This window comes from Olea europaea, chromosome 15 (genome assembly GCF_002742605.1).
Source record: "Olea europaea var. sylvestris chromosome 15, O_europaea_v1, whole genome shotgun sequence".
Lineage (NCBI taxonomy): Eukaryota > Viridiplantae > Streptophyta > Magnoliopsida > Lamiales > Oleaceae > Olea > Olea europaea.
This window is the reverse complement of record NC_036251.1, coordinates 8,467,815-8,487,783: the sequence shown is the minus strand read 5'-3', so window position 1 is coordinate 8,487,783 and position 19,969 is coordinate 8,467,815. Positions and strand designations below refer to the sequence as shown.

The 19,969-nt window shown below is 34.5% G+C and overlaps 2 protein-coding genes across 3 annotated transcripts; both read left to right on the top strand.

Moving 5' to 3' along the window:
- The first annotated feature begins 2,156 nt into the window (after positions 1-2,156).
- On the top strand, positions 2,157-9,160 carry LOC111410046 (probable linoleate 9S-lipoxygenase 5). The gene is made up of 9 exons (XM_023040205.1): positions 2,157-2,492; positions 5,266-5,561; positions 6,260-6,500; positions 6,590-6,931; positions 7,030-7,115; positions 7,269-7,376; positions 7,500-7,804; positions 7,893-8,156; positions 8,261-9,160. The coding sequence occupies exons 1-9, from the start codon at positions 2,294-2,296 to the stop codon at positions 9,012-9,014; spliced, it is 2,595 nt and encodes an 864-aa protein (XP_022895973.1). The 5' UTR covers positions 2,157-2,293; the 3' UTR covers positions 9,015-9,160.
- A 2,662-nt stretch (positions 9,161-11,822) lies between these two features.
- LOC111410045 (zinc finger protein VAR3, chloroplastic) lies at positions 11,823-18,002 on the top strand. 2 transcript variants are annotated; one of them, XR_002705604.1, is made up of 6 exons: positions 11,823-12,547; positions 13,862-13,979; positions 14,874-15,226; positions 15,414-15,512; positions 16,050-17,346; positions 17,624-18,002. XR_002705604.1 is itself a non-coding variant. In XM_023040204.1 (5 exons), exons 1-5 carry the CDS (start codon positions 11,826-11,828, stop codon positions 17,242-17,244), a joined length of 2,487 nt encoding a protein of 828 aa, XP_022895972.1. In that variant the 5' UTR covers positions 11,823-11,825; the 3' UTR covers positions 17,245-17,544. The 2 variants fall into 2 exon arrangements, 1 of the variants encoding a protein (XP_022895972.1); XM_023040204.1 differs by lacking the exon at positions 17,624-18,002 and having other exon boundaries at positions 16,050-17,544.
- The last annotated feature ends 1,967 nt before the right edge of the window (positions 18,003-19,969 follow it).

Here is a 19,969-nt window from a genome sequence, read left to right as displayed (position 1 = left end):
GTCGCTCTCTCTTTCTTGAACTGGAACAGCAAATAACATGGGTTCTTTAAATGCGGTGTAAAAATGCATGGCCAAAACTATGATTGCGTAGTAATTAATGTCTGTGCCAACTACAAAGAATTGCCATGCATATTTCCATGGATTTATTAAATGTTGAACTCCAACTTTAAGGATTTTTCACTGCCTAGTCCCTGGAGCATCGTGAGAGAGGTTAATTATGGGATGTGCTCCAACAGGCCAGGAAATAAAAATTACCTGTACACTAGTGCCCACAAAAAATCTCAATCCATGTTTCAGGAATCGAACTTTCACACTGCGATTGCCAGCAAAGTTGAGTATACTTCACATTCGTCCTTTGCACTACTGGAATATGTCCAGGGACCATATTTCCATAGATTATTACAACTACCTTCTGTCGTCCAACAATATTGTTGCTTTGAGTACACAATTTTCTACGAACTTTTCTATTTCGAAAAGATATTTAAGATGAATACGAACTTTTATGCCATATTTGGTAAGAATAACATCAAATTCTCATAATCTCATTTATTGGTTATATTAAATTATCTAATTTTATTTAGTGTAATTAAATTAAAAAATCTTAATGAAGTGAGCAACCGGCGGCTCCAAACATGGTATGATGACACCGTGGACCAAGACATTCTAACAAAGGGTAGATTTGTTAATAAGGGTAAATTTCATCTATGGACACTAAACTTTCGATGAAATCTCAATTAGATCACTACAATTTAATTTATATGAATTGGATCATTGAACTTCAATTTAATTTTAACTTTCACTACTTTATCACGTTCCATCATTTAACGTCTTCCGAATTGACATAAAATTGCTTAGTTGGTAGCTATACTATGATTGATCTTCGACGTAAACCCTAAGTCGCACCTTAGGAGCAAAAATGGTGAAATAAAAATTATGGTAAAAAGACTTGTTCATTTTATTTTTGCACTTTTATAAATTTACATGTAACAAAATATTTATGTAAGAGATATTTCAAAATGATTGAGTAAGGGATCATTTATTTTATGACTGTCAATTATATAACTTTCATCAATTTGGAATATGACATTCGGAAGATGACACGTGGCAGAGTGGTGAAATTTAAATTTAAATATTTGAATTAAACTAAACAAAGTTCAATGAACAAATCAAAGTTTAATGATCCAAATAATATTTCGCAGAAATTTCAGGTACTTTAGACGAAACTTATAAAACTAATAATTATATCAAATTTTAAATTGTCACGAGTTAAGTAGCTTCTATCAAGTATTATCCCATTTGTATAAATTAAGGGTCAATTATATATATTTAAATGAATGATGAATATTCTAATAATTTCAATGCGAAAGAGCATCTCAACTAAAGATGATCGATGACATTTTTGGGTTGTGTGATAATTTTTTATTTTTTTTGAAGTTTTACAAATTTTTCAAGTGACCAAAATTTGATTTTAATTACGAATTTTACGGGATTCGAAATTTTTATTAACTTTTAAGCACACTAAGAGCCCATTTGCAGGGTTTTGGAAAGTTAAAAATTACTTTTGAAATTAAAAAGCTATGAGAAAACAGAAAACTTGCTTAAGATAACTTATTAGAAAGCTTGTCCGTACGAAACAAGCAAAAGCGGAAGTTCTACCTAATGAGCCCTAAATCTGTCAAAATTCTTTTATCAAAAGTTTTGTCAAGCAAGCACGCGGTTTAGTAAATCCAGCAATATGTCAAAATTCTATAGTAATTATGCATTAATCGTGATTTGACAAGACTTAAGTGCCTCGAATTAAGGGCCCGTTTGGTATAGATTTTGAGAATTGATTTTTTGACCGTTAGAAGAAAAGTGGGGTCCACATGTGAGAGAAAAAGTCAAAAATTACGGCTTGAATAGTAAAATAACGGTCAAAAAATTAATTTTTTGGGGCAAAAAATCCCTACCAAACGGGGCCTAAATGAAGCTAAATGGCTGACCTTGGTCTTTACCGTAAAAGTTGGGCTAAAAGAAATGCTCCAGTCCACACGTTTGTATAGGGAGAATTCAATAAAATCCAAACAAATTAAAGAAAATAAACTAAAATTTGGTTAACTGTACTATCCATTATTAAGCATAACACTTTTAATTGAACAAGCAACGCATTCATATTGTTGGCCTATAAATAGAAGCTTCAGCCTTGAAGTTCTACACCATTTTCAATTAAATTAAAACCTTTGCAGTATCTATCTCCCAAAACTTATAGTTTTCCGATACAAACGTGTTTGGTTTTTTCCATAGAGCAAGAGAGATGCTGAGCCATATAGTCGAGGCTTTCACGGGGAAAAATGAAGAAGAAAATAAGAAGAAGATCAAAGGGAAAGTCGTGTTGATGAAAAAGAATGTGTTAGATTTCAATGATTTCGGTGGTTCAGTTCTTGATCGAGTTCATGAGTTATTAGGCCAAAAGGTGTCTCTGCAGCTCATTAGTTCCATCAATGGCGATCCTGGTCAGTTCTTTATCTTCTTTTTTCTCTCAGTAAACTAACTTGAAGTGCCTATCTTTGTTTTATACATTAATGATATGTTGAACTGAATATACTTAAAAAAACGACGAGAGAGATCGGACACTTTCTATCATGTTGTTCTATTTGGTCAAAGTTGGGTCGACGGGTTGTGATCATGTGGGCTGGCCGAGCCCTCATGCCATGTGATTGGTTTGGCGTCTAAATTCAAACTATAACTCCCATAAACCTCTATCACGTCCTTTAACATGATCCCGAACAATTAGCATGAAAAAATAATCGAGAAAACACGAAAAGTTATGTATCAAAAAGAAGAGTTCTATCATTTGGCAAGAACAAAAGAGAAAGACAAAGGATTATTCGAAGAATAAAACTAAATGGCTAGGGTTAAAGACAGGGTCAAATCCAAGGGCGCCTTAAGCCTGACCAAAGAGCGTGGCTCTTATTCGAAACATGGGTACAGACAATTGCTGTACTTTTTCTGCAAGTAGTTGAGTACCATAACTCGTGGTTTCTTTATCAACGACACTTTTTGCTTTGCTTTTATCTCATACGTTCAAAGTTTTTTACTGCAAAAAGTGGGAACCAAATTTCTTTTAGTGGTGAGACTTGAGAATAGGCAAAAATAATTAGCTCAAGTTTCACCATTATCCATTTACAAAAATTATACACGGAAACGAATTTGATTTAAATTTAAAGAGACGTGTTGAAGATAAGATTTAAATAAATTTTCTGACTGTTTAAGATTTTAGATTAAACGATTAATAAATGTTATACATATACATTTGGACGTTAACCAGCCACACTCTCCTCCCACGATCAAATGAGATCCTCGAATTCAAATACGCGTCCTTGACATGGTCCCCTTTGTTTCTCATTAATGTAAGAATGATAATGAAAAATATAGTCATTACACATGAGATAGAAATTCAAATATAGTGATTTGATGTGATGGATAATGATCGTATTTTTAATTTTAATGACCAAATAATGGAAAACAAACAACGCGACTTTGAAATATTTCATTATTTGTAGTGCAAAAGTACAAAATCTTGTCAAGACGAACTAATATCCACAATATTCATACCCGTGACTAGATAAACTGGGTAAAGTATCTCTAGAGTCTTGGACTAACTTCACCATCTCTCAAATCATGTCCACCACACAAAAATTTATCTCTTATTGTTGTATTTTTATCCACATCTTTTTTTTAACACATTTTTGTCTTTTATCTTCTATTAATTGTTACATTTGTCTACGATGATTATTTCTATCAAAATATTAAATGAATGGCAAATTTTTTTTCCTTATTTAAAATAAGTGACTAATAAGTCTTTTTATGCCATTGGAATGGACTTTATAGACGAAATCGTCATCAAGGATTAGATGTGCAAATTAACGAAACGTTGATGATAAAAAATTAAAAATATAAGTACGATAATAAGCAATAGTTGAAAATCTTTAATAGCAATTAAAAAGTTATAAACTAAAAGAAATTGTGATAACAATATAATTAGCCTTATGACAATTATAGAGAAGGGCGACTATATTGACACCATAAATTATTTAAATTTACCATATTATAACTACTGTAAAGGTCTCTAACCTTATAGCCACATTTATGTCAAATTTTACCCTATGGGATGGCAAAGGGTCGAGCCGACTTGGCTTGACCCTTTAACCCATAAGCTCGGCTCGGGCTCGTGGCAAGCCGAGCTCGTTGTTCTGGAGCAAGCTCGTGAGTCGGGCCGAGCCCACGAGCCTCTCGAGAGCTCGTGATTTTTTTTATTTTTTTAATTATTATTATTTTTTTTGAAAATTTGGCAACTTTTTGTCACTTTTTTGCTGGGGATCGTAAAGGCATCTACTCCCGCTAAACTTTACTGGCATGGCCGGTGGCACACCAAATTAGACTTTCTGCAAGTTCCAAACAATTTCTGCATGTTATGAAGTTTCCTAGCTAGGAGCAATTTTTTGATTTAAGTTTTTGTCTTCGATCGTTAATACAAATATCATATTTATTTTTTGGGACAGTTTTTTTTACTCATAAATTTGACACACTTATTTGACAAATAATCACGACCTTTAATTTAAAATAACCCAATGCTTAATATGTATTTAATTAAGATCATAAGAGAGTGTAGTAATAACCACTTGAGATCCATAAGATATTGAGCAATGAAAATGACTTAAATTAAATGTCACAATTATTTGTTAAATAAGTGTGTCAAATTTATGAGTAGGAAGAACGATTTCGTTTATTTTTCATCATAAAAAATTTGAAACATACATAATTTTCATAAATACATAATATCGATAATTTTCATAAAATTTTGAAAGAAAATATTATAAACTTAACATGTTTCAAATCGCTAGAATTATTATCCCCAAACTTTATTTGAATGAGAAGATATTGATGTCATGTTTGGTTAAAACTAAAAACTTATAAGTAAATAAGGTCTTGAATAAAAAACTAATCCAAATATTATTTGAATATAAAATTTATATAGTGATGCATTTGACTTAATTTGAATGAATAATATTAAAAAAAAAAAATTGAGAGAGAGAGAGAGAGAGAGAGGTTATGATCTTATTCATTCTATGGTTCAATTATGTCCAATAATATTTAGCCAACATAGCATAAAAGCTACACCAATTGACAAACTTACTTATTTACTTATAAGTAAACACTTTAAGCTTAGCCAAACATGCTCCAAGCATGCAAAGTCTAATGAACATGCATGGTTTGTAATTGCAGAAAATAAGTTGAAAGGAAAGCTAGGAAGAGCAGCATACTTGGAGGATTGGATCACTACATTCACCTCTTTAACCCCTGGTGATTCAGCATTTCATGTCACATTTGATTGGGAAGAAGAAGAGATTGGAATTCCAGGGGCATTTATTATTCAAAATTTTCATCATACTGAATTTTACCTCAAGACACTTACCCTTGAAGATGTTCCTGGACATCATGGTCCCATCCACTTTGTTTGCAACTCTTGGGTTTATCCTGCTGAAAAGTACAAAACAGACCGCGTTTTCTTCACAAATAAGGTACTTTGCCCCCTCAAGTTGAGATATGCAATCCACGAATAGCTGTTTCCGACTAAATTTTTGACACCTAGGCACCTCAATTCTTGTTGGCAAATGGAAAGATATCACTGTACATTACAAGTGATATCACATTGAAATGACGTCTTCTCATTTGCTCACAATAACTGATGTGATGAGGTGTCAAAAATTTATTGGCGGGACAACAAAACATAACCCGCTGCCAACTCGTCCATCGTTGCTGTCGTACTTGCATAATTTTTGAAGGTCAAATTCACTTAATATTAGGGATTGAACTCTAATCTAATCTCAATTGTTAAAGCAATAACAAGTAAATAAAAAACAAGCAAAGTGGAGGAATAAATTTACATCGACTCCTCAATATAAAAGTTATGTCCACTTCTTGTTGTGGCACGTATTCACTTTAATGAAGAAAAATTATATTATTCATGCCTCTATAGTCCAAAAATGACTTCCTCATAAAATACTTATACGGTGGGAATTTCAGGTCGGTGTTTGGTCGAGGGAATAAGAAAATGGTAGGATTAGACTTTGTACAATTTATTGTCTCAGTCTATGAAGCATTGACATTTTTTCGACTCTTAGAGTAGACCTAAATTTTCGATGGGATATAAGTTGAATTAACACATTGTACTAGAAACTTTAGGGACATAACTCTTCCAATTTATTACTTGCTGCAGACCTATCTTCCAAGCGAAACACCAGAACCACTAGTCAAATACAGAGAAGAAGAATTAGTTAACTTGAGAGGAAATGGAAGTGGACAACTTGAGGAATGGGACAGGGTATATGACTATGCTTACTACAATGATTTAGGAGATCCTGATAAAGGTTCCGATTATGCTAGGCCGGTTCTTGGAGGATCCGTGGAGTATCCGTATCCTCGTAGGGGAAGAACCGGTCGGCCTCCAACAAAGACAGGTAAAGTTATGATGCATCCATTACATTACAATTTTGATACAAGCATTATGTAAGTTGATCACATTATGTCTTCAATATTGTATTGGCAGATCCGAATTCTGAGAGCAGGATTCCACTGCTTACGAGCTTAGATATTTACATTCCAAGAGATGAACGTTTTGGACACTTGAAGATGTCGGATTTTCTTGCTTATGCACTAAAATCCGTCGTTCAGTTTCTTCTCCCGGAGTTTGAGGATCTATGTGACAGTATTCACAATGAGTTTGACAGCTTCGAAGATATTCTTCAAATCTATGAAGGAGGTTTCAAGCTACCAGAGGGTCCTTTGCTCAAAAATATTTTCGAAAACATTCCCTTTGAGATGCTAAAGGTACTTCTTCGAAGTGATGGCGAGGGACTTTTCAAATTCCCATTGCCTCAGGTTATCAAAGGTACATGACACGCCTATGTTATATTCGTCTCCTTCTCCCCGTCCCTCCTCTCCCTCTCTCAATCACACTAATTGTCATGTGCCATTGTGTTGGAACAGATGATAAATCTGCATGGAGAACAGATGAAGAATTCGCGAGAGAGATGTTGGCAGGAGTGAACCCTGTCATAATTAGCCGTCTCCAGGTACATTGAGTGTACGTTTGATATACAGTATTTGACTACACTAAATATGCAATAGACAAAATATTAGCTTACTTTTCTCTCTTATAATTATGTTGAGATTTCAAACTACAAGCCTAATGCTTTGTCAATTTCATTTTACTTTCTAACTTGCAGGAGTTTCCTCCGACAAGTAAGCTCGATCCGAATCTCTATGGTGATCAGACTAGCACAATATCAGGAGGCCACATAGAGAATAAGTTGGACGGACTAACAATTGACGAGGTAATCACAAGTGGCTTATTTCTTTTCAACTGATATGATCTAATTGAAATTCATCTTCTCAATTAGAGAAGATTTGACTCATCAATTCTGGAAAATAATAATGGTGTGTAATTTTATCGACAGGCAATCAGGACGAACAAACTGTTCATATTGAACCACCACGATGCACTTATGCCATATTTAAAGCGAATAAACTCGACTACCACAAAGACTTATGCCTCAAGAACTCTGCTTTTCTTGCAAAAAGACGGAAGTTTGAAGCCATTAGCAATTGAACTGAGCTTACCTCATCCAGATGGATACCAGTTCGGTGCCATTAGCAAAGTATATTTACCTGCTGAACACGGGATCGATAGTTCCATATGGCAATTGGCTAAGGCTTATGTCGCCATCAACGACTCTGGTGTTCATCAGTTAATTAGCCACTGGTACAAAATAAGATACAATACTTTGTTTAGCTTTGTTTAGCACTCATTAATCTTAAACCAGCATTGATTAATGTGTATTCGCTCGCAGGTTAAATACACATGCTTCAATCGAGCCATTCGTGATTGCAACAAATAGGCAGCTAAGTGTGCTTCACCCTATCCATAAGCTTCTTCATCCTCACTTCCGAGACACAATGAACATAAATGCTGTGGGACGACAAATCTTGATTAATGCTGGAGGAATCCTTGAGGCGACAGTTTTTCCGGGAAAATATTCCATGGAAATGTCAGCTGTGATTTATAAGGACTGGGTTTTCACAGAACAAGGACTCCCTGCTGATCTACTTAAGAGGTAAAATACTAATTATGAAAATGAACACAATCATACTATTATGGAAGTAATATCGGTTTTTTGTTCATATATTTAACAATGTGATCGATATTTTTTTTTTTCAGAGGAATGGCAGTGGAGGACTCGAATTCACCACATGGCCTTCGTCTTTTAATCGAAGACTATCCTTATGCTGTTGATGGACTGGAGATCTGGTCAGCAATAAAAACATGGGTACAGGACTACTGTAACTTCTACTATACATCAGATATTTTGGTTCAGAAAGACGCTGAACTCCAGTCCTGGTGGACCGAAGTCCGGGAAAAGGGACATGGCGACAAAAAGAACGAGCCCTGGTGGCCTAAAATGCAAACTCGAGGAGAACTAGTCGACTCCTGTACTACTATAATATGGATGGCATCTGCTCTTCATGCTGCTGTCAATTTTGGGCAGTACCCCTATGCTGGCCACCTCCCGGTTCGTCCTACCTTAAGTCGGAGGTTCATGCCGGAACCTGGAAAACCCGAGTATGATGAGCTGAAGACTAACCCGGATAAGGTTTTCCTGAAGACAATTACTGCTCGGCTACAGACATTACTGGGCATTTCCTTGATAGAAATTTTGTCAAGCCATTCATCGGACGAGGTTTACCTTGGACAGAGAGACGCTCTTGAATGGACCAAGGATGTGGAACCACTTGAAGCTTTCGACAGATTTGGGACGAAGTTGAGGGAAGTAGAGGAACGAATCAAACAGATGAACAACGACAAAAAATGGAGAAACCGGGTTGGACCAGTGAATGTTCCATACACTTTACTTTATCCTACAAGTGAAGAGGGACTTACTGGCAAGGGAATTCCCAACAGTGTGTCAATCTGAAGCTTATCTGTTTAGGGATATTACATTTGTATGCATATTCCTTACATTTCTTTTACTGTTGAAGAAGGTTTGATGAGTGAAAATAGTAATGCAGATCGATGTATTCTCATTTACAATAATGAATAAAAGTACAACATTATAACTTATGCAACATAGAACAAATGATTCAATTTAAGAATATCTCAGCTCACTAGTTGGTTCTAATATCACTAATGCCCAGTGTACAGAATTTTAGTCACAGATGTTTTACAAGCTCCTCATTGTGCAGGGCCCCACATGTGTTTAAAAAAATAAAATTATGTGGGTCCCACGTATGTGTATATTCTGGAAAAGGTTTGTAAGATTAGCCTATGTATATGAAGCAAGTCTCTTCTAATATTGTCCAAATTCGACCTAAATGCCACGTCGTCCAGGCTAACCGATGTGGATACTCAAAGAGCGGTTCAAAAGCTAGTCGGCTAAAGCATACTCGATTAAGTTTAATGCCGGACCTATGAAGACAACTGAGCCGAACAATTGAGCTATAAGCCTCAGACTCTCATCATAATAAGTGGTCAAGTCATAATGCCTTTTACTATCAGCATGGTTAAAATTTGTCATTTTGAAAACGCTATGGAATCTTCTTTATACATGACTAATTGTGAAAAATAAAGATACTTGTGATATTGAGACCCGACAAATTCTATCAAAACCAATTTGGCCCCGTAAAACCTAGAATTGGTTTAGGGAGCAAATCTGTTAGCCTCTAATATCATAGTACGAGAAACTGCTAGTGTGTTTTGCATTTGAGTTCAAAAAATTGCAATTTTATGTAATTTTTGTGATAGAAGATTATTAAATCAATTTTAAAAAAAAGATTTAATCCAAATTTATCGAGTTACTATAATCTGGAACTTTAGTGAAATCGGAATAGCTTCGTATACTACTACATTAGTAAGAAATTGAATCAGGTTCAAATATTTCTTATTGATTTAGAAACGAAACACCAATAAACTTTTTTTAATCATTCCCTGATGAATTATGGTCTAAATTGTTGAATTTAGTGTTGAATGGGTAAATTTCAATGATCATACAAGAAATTGGAAGAAACGAGAGGAAAACCCGGAAAATTGACGAAAATGGCAAGATTCAAAGTTTGGGAACCAAAATGTAGATATTCAAAAGTTGTGTCGAATTTTACGGAAAAGATTCGAGAATGTTTGGAGTCAATCGGATGAGGAAAGAAGTCAAAGGAGTAAAATAGAGTAGAAGTATTTTCACAAATCAACTTCCAGCCGAAAAAAATTATGCTCCGAATTGTTAGCCTCAATTTGATAACTCTTTTTCGGTAAGAAAAAGTTTGAATTGGAGATATGCCACTTCTACAAGAATTATAGTCATTTGAGTTATTTTTCCAACGCATTTTGAATCACCTCATTTGGATATCGAAAAATGAAAATATGATCAAAATATTGAAGGCCGTCGAACGAAAAAAAAGCTATTGGCATGGTTATAATTATAATGCCTTGTGGTCGCACGCCACATTGCAGGGAGAAATCTGGCTTCCAAACATTAAACCATGTGGTCGCATGGGTTTATACCATGCAGTGGCATGGTTGTAAAATCCAGTCGACTTCCAGGTTTCCTTCTACGACTCAAACACGATATGGGAAGGATTTTGACGATATTCTTGACCTAAATTCGTACCCTACAAATACAAGATGACCCCAAAACATAAAACCCCCTCTTTTTATGCATTGAAACAACTCAAACGCTTGGCATTTTATGGGAAATTGAGAGAGAATTCAAGGGAATACACATCACCAAATTTATTCTATTCATTGGAAGGAAAATACATATGAATCCAGATTTGAAGGCAACATTCCAAGGATAATAACATTAAGCAATCCAAGTTTTGAAATATCAGTTGGAAGAAGGAGAAGATCTTGGTGTAATATTGATATCTTACTCTATATTCATATTCAAAATAGGGTGATGTCTTCCATTATCATATCTTATTTTTCTTCCACTAATATGAGTAGCTAAATCTAGTTTAGGGCGAACAATGTAACCAATTTGGAAACCTTTATTTCTTTTATTTGAAATTTTTCTTTATATTTTATGTGTTGATTTTTTTTTTATGAATTTAATGCATTTAATTACTTGATAACTAATTAAATGATTTGATATTTTTACGAATTAAGAGGCGAGCCTAAGATTTAGACCATATCATAAAACCTGGTAAAATGATATAATGTGTAGAGATACATATATTAATTGCTGTGGCTATATAGGAATTTTTAGAACTATTATTTCGTTTAAATAATGTTGATTCGCATAAAGATATGAAATTGAGTTATTTAAATATGTTCAATGAGAGTTCGAGAGGGGTAAATTGAAAATAATAAAAGAATTTGATCAAGCACTATTTTAAATTTTATGAATCTCAATATAAGAAGTAAATGTGATCAATAGGTGAAATTGTTATGCTCTAACATCCATTTATAATTTGAATTCTCAATACTTTTTTGTTGCATCCACATATTTTTCAATGCTTAGATTAAAAATCAAAATCAATCACTGTTTCTTTTGTTTTCATCAAATAAAAGTTATAAATAATAAATTGTGTTAAAATATAGTTCTCGCGAAAACGATAGTTCGAATTCATAGATCCACTATATTACTTATTATGATCCGTATACTTGCTGATAAAAATTAACAACACACCAATTTTTAAGACAATGGCACCAGACATTAATTTTGGATAATTTTGTTTTGTAATTATGAGAAAATAATGTCGAGGAAAGTATAAATTTGTTCCAGTTCAAGTGTATGGAAGTGCAGTGTCAAGGGTTTAAGCATTCCCCCTTCGTGTTCCATGGAAGGGTTTTAGTTTTCCACTTGTTTTTCCTCTCTCTAAAACAAGAAATGGTCTTCTCTCACCTTCTCCTCAGGCGCCTAAAATGCCACCCAATTGCAAAACCTCAACCTTTCGTCGTCTACAAAATTCCCCAAAACCCCTTATCTTCCCTCCCCAGCACGGATTCCGCACAATCCAATCCCACCCCTGCCGCCGAGCAACCCACCTCCTTGTCAGCTCGGATGAGCTTCGTCTTCGAACAAATTGATGCCATCGATAAACAACGGACCGAAAAGGACCAAACCTTGCAGCGCATCCGCGCTTGGCGCGAATCCAAGAGGCAAAACCCCACTGAGTCAATCCGGGATTCATCCAAGGCTGATTCAGAAGAGGAACTTCAGTCTGGATTCGTACAAGAGATTAAGGATGAGAATCGTAGTGAAGGGTTGTTAGCGAATGTGAAACGGGAGGTGGAGTTGGTGCACCCGTGGCCGGAGTGGATAGAGCTGATGGAGAGGCTGGTGCAGCAGAATTATTTCGATCACAGGAGGAAAGATGAAGATGGTATGATGGAAAAGCTAGGTTTCGATGTATCTGAAGCTGCTGAGGACAAAGTAGCTGATTTTACCCGGGATTTTAAGAGTGTACAAACTGCGGTCCTCAATTTCGGCAAAGACCGCTTTGATATTTTGAGGTCAATTTTAGTGCTTAGTATAGTTAGTAGTAATGCATTTATATACATGTTTGTGCGTGTATTGCATGTGCGGTCATATTGTTTGATTAGTAGAAGAATGTTGATTGATTTTAGACTATGGTGTTTGATGAAATGTTTAATTGCTGAAAATGCAATATTATGCTTACATATGACGTGTTTTTTTGGGCCTTGTTTCTGGTTTTTGACAAATGGTTTAAAAGTTAATTTTCCTTAAAAAGAGATGCATAGTAAAATCTAATTTCAATTTACCTATACTCATATTTAATTTATTTAATTCGCAATTGGATGAGAAGTTTCAGTTTAAGGTATGTGGGGCATCTTGCCGTCAGTGATGATTTGGGTAAGAAAGAAGGAATTTACATTGATTCTGTTTTAATGTAAGTGAATTTATTTTTTCCTTTTCTTCTCTAAAGGTGTGGGGAGAGGGGATATAAAGGGGTACAAGATACAGAACTGTTATTGTTATGAAGAAAAGATGTCGATAAGATAATCTTTGTTGGTGTACACTGCCTTAGTGGCTTGTGATTTAACTTATACGTGAGGAAGTCCCAGTCTCTGTTTGGGTGTTGAAGAAGTTGGAAAGACCCTTGGATGGATCATTGTGCTCCACCTTGTTATCTGGATACTCTGTGACCTCTCTATACAAGAATTAGAGAGGATTATAAGTTCATCTAACTAATTCATTTGCCTAGTGGTTATTATATCCAGTTGAAGCATTACAATCTCATTATACATACCCCCATTACACAGCAAGAATAGAGAATACAGAAGAAGTGACCTTAAACCACAACCCTTTTGGTACTGATGTTTTGCAATCTCTTTTTCTCTTGTTTGGGATCCGGGTGTTTTCATTTCTTGACCATGATAGAAGATATAGAATAAAAAAAGGAGTGCTAGATTGATTGACCAATCTCCATAACATAAAAATAGAAGAATTTTTGTTCTATATAAGCTGCCTCAGAATAGGTACAGCATTTTTCCGGAATACAGAAAACAGTATACAATTTATTAATTACACTATTGAAGTAGTTATGCACACACATTATTTGCCTATAGAGTTGATTTTTATGCTAATCATTTATTTCTGTAGGGTTAAAAAGCTTTTTGAACTACTTATCAAAAAAAAATGAAGAAGCTTTTTTTAATCAAAAAAAGCTTTTTGAACTACTGCTATTTTTTTGGTTGATGTTTTCTGTGAGTGGTGGGGTGTGAATTTATTGTGCATATTCTGTTGCAGTCATTTTATATGTGCCACATTGCTTGAGACATGCTTAGAACAAAAATTGATTTCAGGTCATTGTCAAGACAGGATATCCAAATATTGGTTGGTTATGGATGCCCTAGTACAGACAAAAGGGTGGTTTTTTCTGCAAAATTGTTGAGGAAGCATGTGCATTTGGATGAAGGAGATGTAAGTTTTAAAAGTCTGCACTCAATTTTAATTTCACAAGATAGTACAAATCCAGTAAGCATTTGCATGGGGTTCTTATAATTAGATTGAATAATCAAGACAAAGCAAAAAATAAAGCTTATTATGCCTTTATATTACATTCCTTGCATTACAATAAGATATATTCTCTGCAACAAAATATATAGATCTAAAATGGTGGAAAGCTTGTCAGCACATTCAATTCATTCTGATGAGAAGACTATAATATTCTGGGTTTTGCTTTGTTCAGTTGGATCTTTTTTACTGATTGAAACCAAATCATACCGGTAATTAGAAACCTCAATACAGAGATCTTCACGGAATAACATTAATACAAATATTAATGGTTATTTTTTGAATGAAGGTAAATTTGAAAACGATTCTATTTACCACCTCATTGTACTACTGAATGTTAAATCCCAGAAAGATGATTTTTGGAATTTCATTGTATTTTTTAGTTTAATGCATTGTGATCTCTCCTTTGGCCTCTTAGTTTAATCTGACAATTGAGACTTGCCATCAGCATTGAAAACACTCATTTGCACAAACATTTTAACAATTAAAAAGGAGAGAATCAGTGCTGATTTACAATTTGCATTTCATTTCCAGGTCCCCAGTTGTACTGGTTCTCCAAAAAAATTGAGATTAGTACTCTGTATCCACGTGGGTTGTGTAAAAAAAATTAAATTCTGAAACAACGTTGTTAACAATGGAGTGCTAGCACACACTGGTTTATTGCTTAATAATGCAAAACATACACATGTAGTTTGGCTGCAGTTTGTTATCATCTTTAATTTGGTTTATCAGTTATGATCAGCAAATAAGTTGTTATTGGAAGTTGCATTGCACCATTTCTTATTGTTTTTCATATTTCAGGTCTGCAGTTCCTGCAGTTTGAGGAGTTCTTGTGAAAAAGCATATCTTCTAACAAATAAAGAGGATGAACCAAGGACTATTGATGTCATGCGAGTCCTACTGTCTTATGGTTTTGATCCAGTGAATGGATCAGTCAGTAATATGTCCCTTTTGAAAATGAAATCTGTTAAGACTGTTGTCCGTAAGTTGATCCATGAGGTAGTCAAGTTAGGTTCAGTTCCTATAGATCCAAGTCTTCCTTCACCTGTTATTAAGAAGCCTCCGCCGAAGGTGAAGCAACCACCTCCCCCTCCAAAGAAACGAGTCGGACGTGATGACATTGAAATGAAGAAGGGCGATTGGCTTTGTCCAAAGTAGGTTTCACTGTCTGTAGTCCAGTTATTTTTTGTTCTTTGTCTCATAAGTTCATATTTGCTCCACCTTTACGTAATATATCTTTCACAATAGTTCTTTGTTGGCTCTCCTATAGCAAAAACAGTTTTTTAATTCAACAATCATGTTTATTTGCTGCATGTTGTTAATATTAATTATTTGTCTCAGGTGCGACTTTATGAACTTTGCAAAAAATACTGTGTGCCTGCAATGTGACGCCAAGCGCCCTAAAAGACAGTTGCTTCCAGGGGAATGGGAGTGCCCCCAGTATGTATCCACTTTTCTCTTTCCCTATGCTGCTTGGAGTTCTCTAGTTTGATTCTCTTGTTGTCAATACCATATATGAGAAGAAATTCAAACTTACGAGCTGGTGTCAACAAAACTGGAAAATATCTTCTACATGCTCAAAGCTTTTGTTGTTTTGGATGAGTGGTCTTCTAACGTATCAGTAAAAGTTAGACATGACCACTTAGAAATATTCACATACTTCTCTTCACTAATCTTGTCCTGTCCGGTTTACCAAATATGTCCTTATGGCATGTTGGGAGGATTGAATAATTTTTGATGGTGTTTAAGTACAAAAAGAAGATAAATAATTTTGTTTGTTATATTGTCCATGATACTGCATAACAAAAATGCACGTAATGTTTTATTACATTTACGTCATGGAACAGCCGTAGGAACAACTGGTTCTGAACCAGTGGAGGGTCTTCCATCCTTCAATCTTGGACCTTAATGTTATATAAGTGCTTTAAGCTTTCTGCTTTAGAGATTTACAGAATACCTGATCCCGTGCTTTGACAGGTGCAATTTCTTGAACTATAGGAGAAACACAGTATGTTTTCATTGTGAGCACAATCGCCCAGCTGATACATATACAGAGCCCCAATTTCCGGAAAAGCGACATGGTAACAGGTTGAGGGCGGAAAAGATCTCTAGCACGGAAGAGGTTTCTAATGCATGGAATTTTGATTTTGATGACAACGAATCGGATGGAGCAGATGTAGCTTCATTTGAATATGCAGATTCTAAGATACCAGGTGATGATTTTCCGTTAAGTCAGCAAGCCATTGGTGAAATTTCTAAAGGAGATGAAGATGGTTTCTACAAAAGCAGCAGGCCTCCAAGGATGAATGAACCAGAGTATTCTGATAAACCTAGAACAGGATTCAACGATTTTGATGAAGAAGATGATATTGACAATTACGAGTTAGATACTCGAAATGAGGTATCGAAGACTTCTCGAATAGGTTTCTCTGAACTTGAATCTGACTCTGGATCTGAAGATATAGAAAGTAATGACCGGAATTGGAATGCTCGTGATAGAACTAGTTCTCGGACGCACAGCAAGAAACCATCACATCATAAAGAGTCATTCTCTGGTTCTGAGGATGCTGAAGTAGACTTTGATTCTGGTGACGACCTTCCAGTTCATCCGAATTGGAAATCAACCCATGTTGCAAATTTTAAACAGAGAACTAGAGATAGACGTCCCCTAAGTTTTGGTTCAGACGATGACCTTGGGTACAGTTCTGGCAGTGATGAAACTTTTAGATCCAGGCAAAATGAAGGGAGAGGACGGGGTTCTAACAGAATTGCATTCAAGAAACGAGGAAGATCTAATATTGGAGCTGGACCTTTCTCAGAATCTGATGATGACCTAGGTTATCGCAGAGATGAACGAAAAGGTAAAAATGCAGGACTGAATCGCCGAGGAAAATCTTCAACTGGCCGTGGGGGTATGATGGGTTATCGGAAAAACTCTCCGAGGGATGATATGGACAGATCTTCCCAAGGTCCCCGCTATGATAGAGGTACTCGAGAGAATGGTTATGAGCAAGGAAGGAATGCTAGAGATAGTGGCTCGCCAAAGTTCCGAAGCCCGAGACGAGGAGGGTCATTTAATAATCAAGGAGGAAGATCTGATAGTTTTGATAATCGATCGGACAGTTATCTGGACGATGAGAGATACCGGAGGCCAAGGGTAAACGTACGATGAATGTAGCATTGTCTACGAACAAAGTCCTCATGAGGGAAGCAGGCTGCTGATACTCTCGGGGAACAACTTGCTCATTTTCATCTGATGCAAATTAACAAGACTGTAATGCATTTTAGATTTTGGTTGCTGTACATAACCTGCGTAACTAATGCTCTCTGCCTAAAATGTGTTTTGTTCTTCTTAGGATTCTGCTTCTACAGATTCTGTATAACTAAAAACTGGTGTCTTTTCAGAATATGACCTGAGCATTTATCCATATTCATTTTTATTTGCAATAAATTTACATTTTTTTTTCACTAATTTGACATTTGTATAAATAATCACCATATTTTTTATTTTAAGGGTAGTCTCATTTTTTTTTTTTTTTTTTTTTTCACAGTTTGCTTGAGAAGACGATGACTTTCCAAGAAATTGGGCTCGAAATAAAACCCAGAGGAAGTCGTCATAGTAATTACCATGGAGAATGGTAGTATTTGGATGTTCGATCTCCAAATCCTCGATGGCTGCTGCGAATGCTCGTTATGATAGATTGAGGAGCATAATGCCAATAAAAAAACAGTGGAGATTAAAATTGCAGGAGGCGCTATAGATTGAGGACTGCAGCTGCAATTTCCCTTAATTGCACAAATTAAGGAACATCTTATACAATTAACTAATCGATTATTATTTCAAATTGTGAATGTTTTGCTTATGAGTAATCCCATTCTCTTCTTGTAATACAATGAACACAAGAAATTGTAAATTCCATATTCGACTAATATGCAGTCGATTCTAAAGTGTGTATCTTTTTACTTTTAAATGACAACTTTATTCTCTCTTTGTTATCATTTCATCAACGAGCATAAATTAATTAATAGACATGAGATATGACTTTTGTACTTATCAATTTGTATCCATCTCTTTAGGTATAATTTTCTTTGATCTTTTTTCCTTCTCAAACCTATTTGGTAACTACTTTTATGTTCGTAAAAAAAAAAAAAAAAATTACTTATTTGAAAGTGGCTATTTTTAACTCAATTTGAAAGTGTCTTTGTCTTAAAATTAAATAAACTACTAATCTTTAAATTTTAGCATTTAAAAACTCGGTTTTACTACATGCATATAATGATTTACATACATATGTTGTAGTGAGATATGATTGTATTAGAATTTATTTAAAAAAAATAAAAAATCTCTATTCTCTTTTTAACACCTTACCTATATTACTATATGTAAACTATTATGTAACTCCTTATATACAATAAACATTATTCTTAAAAAAAATACCTATTATTTGCTTACCGTTAAACTTTTTAAGCTTAGACAAAACATGCTCTAACATGCAATGTTTGGCAAAGCCTCAAAAAATTAAATATACTTTTCGGAAAAGTAAATACTAACCGAACCGTAATTGTTTGAACTAAATACTCCTTTTATATTTTTGGTAAACATGTTTACAAAAAAAAAAGAAAAAAAGAAAAAATAAACTACTAATCTTTAAATTTTAGCATTTAAAAACTCGGTTTTACTACATGCATATAATGATTTACATACATATGTTGTAGTAAGATATGATTGTATTAGAATTTATTTAAAAAAAATAAAAAATCTCTATTCTCTTTTTAACACCTTACCTATATTACTATATGTAAACTATTATTCAACTCCTTATATACAATAAACATTATTCTTAAAAAAAATACCTATTATTTGCTTACCGTTAAACTTTTTAAGCTTAGACAAAACATTCTCTAACATGCAATGTTTGGCAAAGCCTCAAAAAATTAAATATACTTTTCGGAAAAGTAAATACTAACCGAACCGTAATTGTTTGAACTAAATACTCCTTTTATATTTTTGGTAAACATGTTTACAAAAAAGAAAAAAAAAGAAAAGAAAAAAAAAAGGGAAAGTAACCTAAATTTAGACAAATGTTTGCACTTTGGACCTACGATATTTTTACATATTGCTAGAAGTACTGTCATATCCTGTCATTCACAACCATTTATTCTAAAAACATTATTTTCTATTACACAAGTTAAAAGTTCTCTTTTACTCTTTCTTCTTTGTGTTTGCTATTATCTATATATACTCAACCAATTCGAATGATGAATCATTATGCGTGTTTAAAAAAAGTTATTCTCTTTTATCTTATATCTATACTTGAATTCTAATCTAAACATGTTATTCATGATGTTATTCAATAGAACTTCTTCTCATAAAGTACGAGAGCACGCAAATTCAGGAAATAAATAATCTAATATTATCTTAGCGAAATGTGCTTGGATTTGACCTCGTGTAATAGGTGGAGCTTTATCTAATTAAACCTACTTTAAAGTTAATGTTTCCAACCTTTTATCTTAAGAAATGAAAAGATGCTCATCAGCATCTTCCCTTATGATTCCCACTGTCCATAGGTTGTAACTCAATCCAAGGAAGATATTGGAAAAGTGGTCCCATAGATTTTAGATAAACCCTAATGAACTTTGGCAAAGAATTTATGAGAAGATCAGATTTTAGAAGTCCTTTTTTGTGTAAACATATATCAGATTAATAAAGTATTAGCATGCCTTGTACATACCAAAATCATGTTTTGCAAGGTCCAAGTCTGGAAAATCCTACCCCTTGATCTTGGGAAACTGACTAGAAGTGATTGCTATTCTATAATGTGTGTGAGATAGATATAGAGATAAGAACAGGGAATTATTCACAGACACCGCAACACCTGTATGATGCTTTTTTTGCC

What these genes read in the sequence shown, in the direction of transcription:
- LOC111410046 (XM_023040205.1), top strand. Translation starts at nt 2,294, where the DNA reads ATGCTGAGCCATATAGTCGAGGCTTTCACGGGGAAAAATGAAGAAGAA. An exon ending in TTCCATCAATGGCGATCCTG is followed by an intron (nt 2,493 to 5,265) that starts GTCAGTTCTTTA and finishes TTGTAATTGCAG; the next exon opens with AAAATAAGTTGAAAGGAAAG. An exon ending in TCATAATTAGCCGTCTCCAG is followed by an intron (nt 7,116 to 7,268) that starts GTACATTGAGTG and finishes TCTAACTTGCAG; the next exon opens with GAGTTTCCTCCGACAAGTAA.
- LOC111410045 (XM_023040204.1), top strand. Translation starts at nt 11,826, where the DNA reads ATGGAAGTGCAGTGTCAAGGGTTTAAGCATTCCCCCTTCGTGTTCCAT. An exon ending in GACCGCTTTGATATTTTGAG is followed by an intron (nt 12,548 to 13,861) that starts GTCAATTTTAGT and finishes AATTGATTTCAG; the next exon opens with GTCATTGTCAAGACAGGATA. An exon ending in TGCATTTGGATGAAGGAGAT is followed by an intron (nt 13,980 to 14,873) that starts GTAAGTTTTAAA and finishes TTCATATTTCAG; the next exon opens with GTCTGCAGTTCCTGCAGTTT.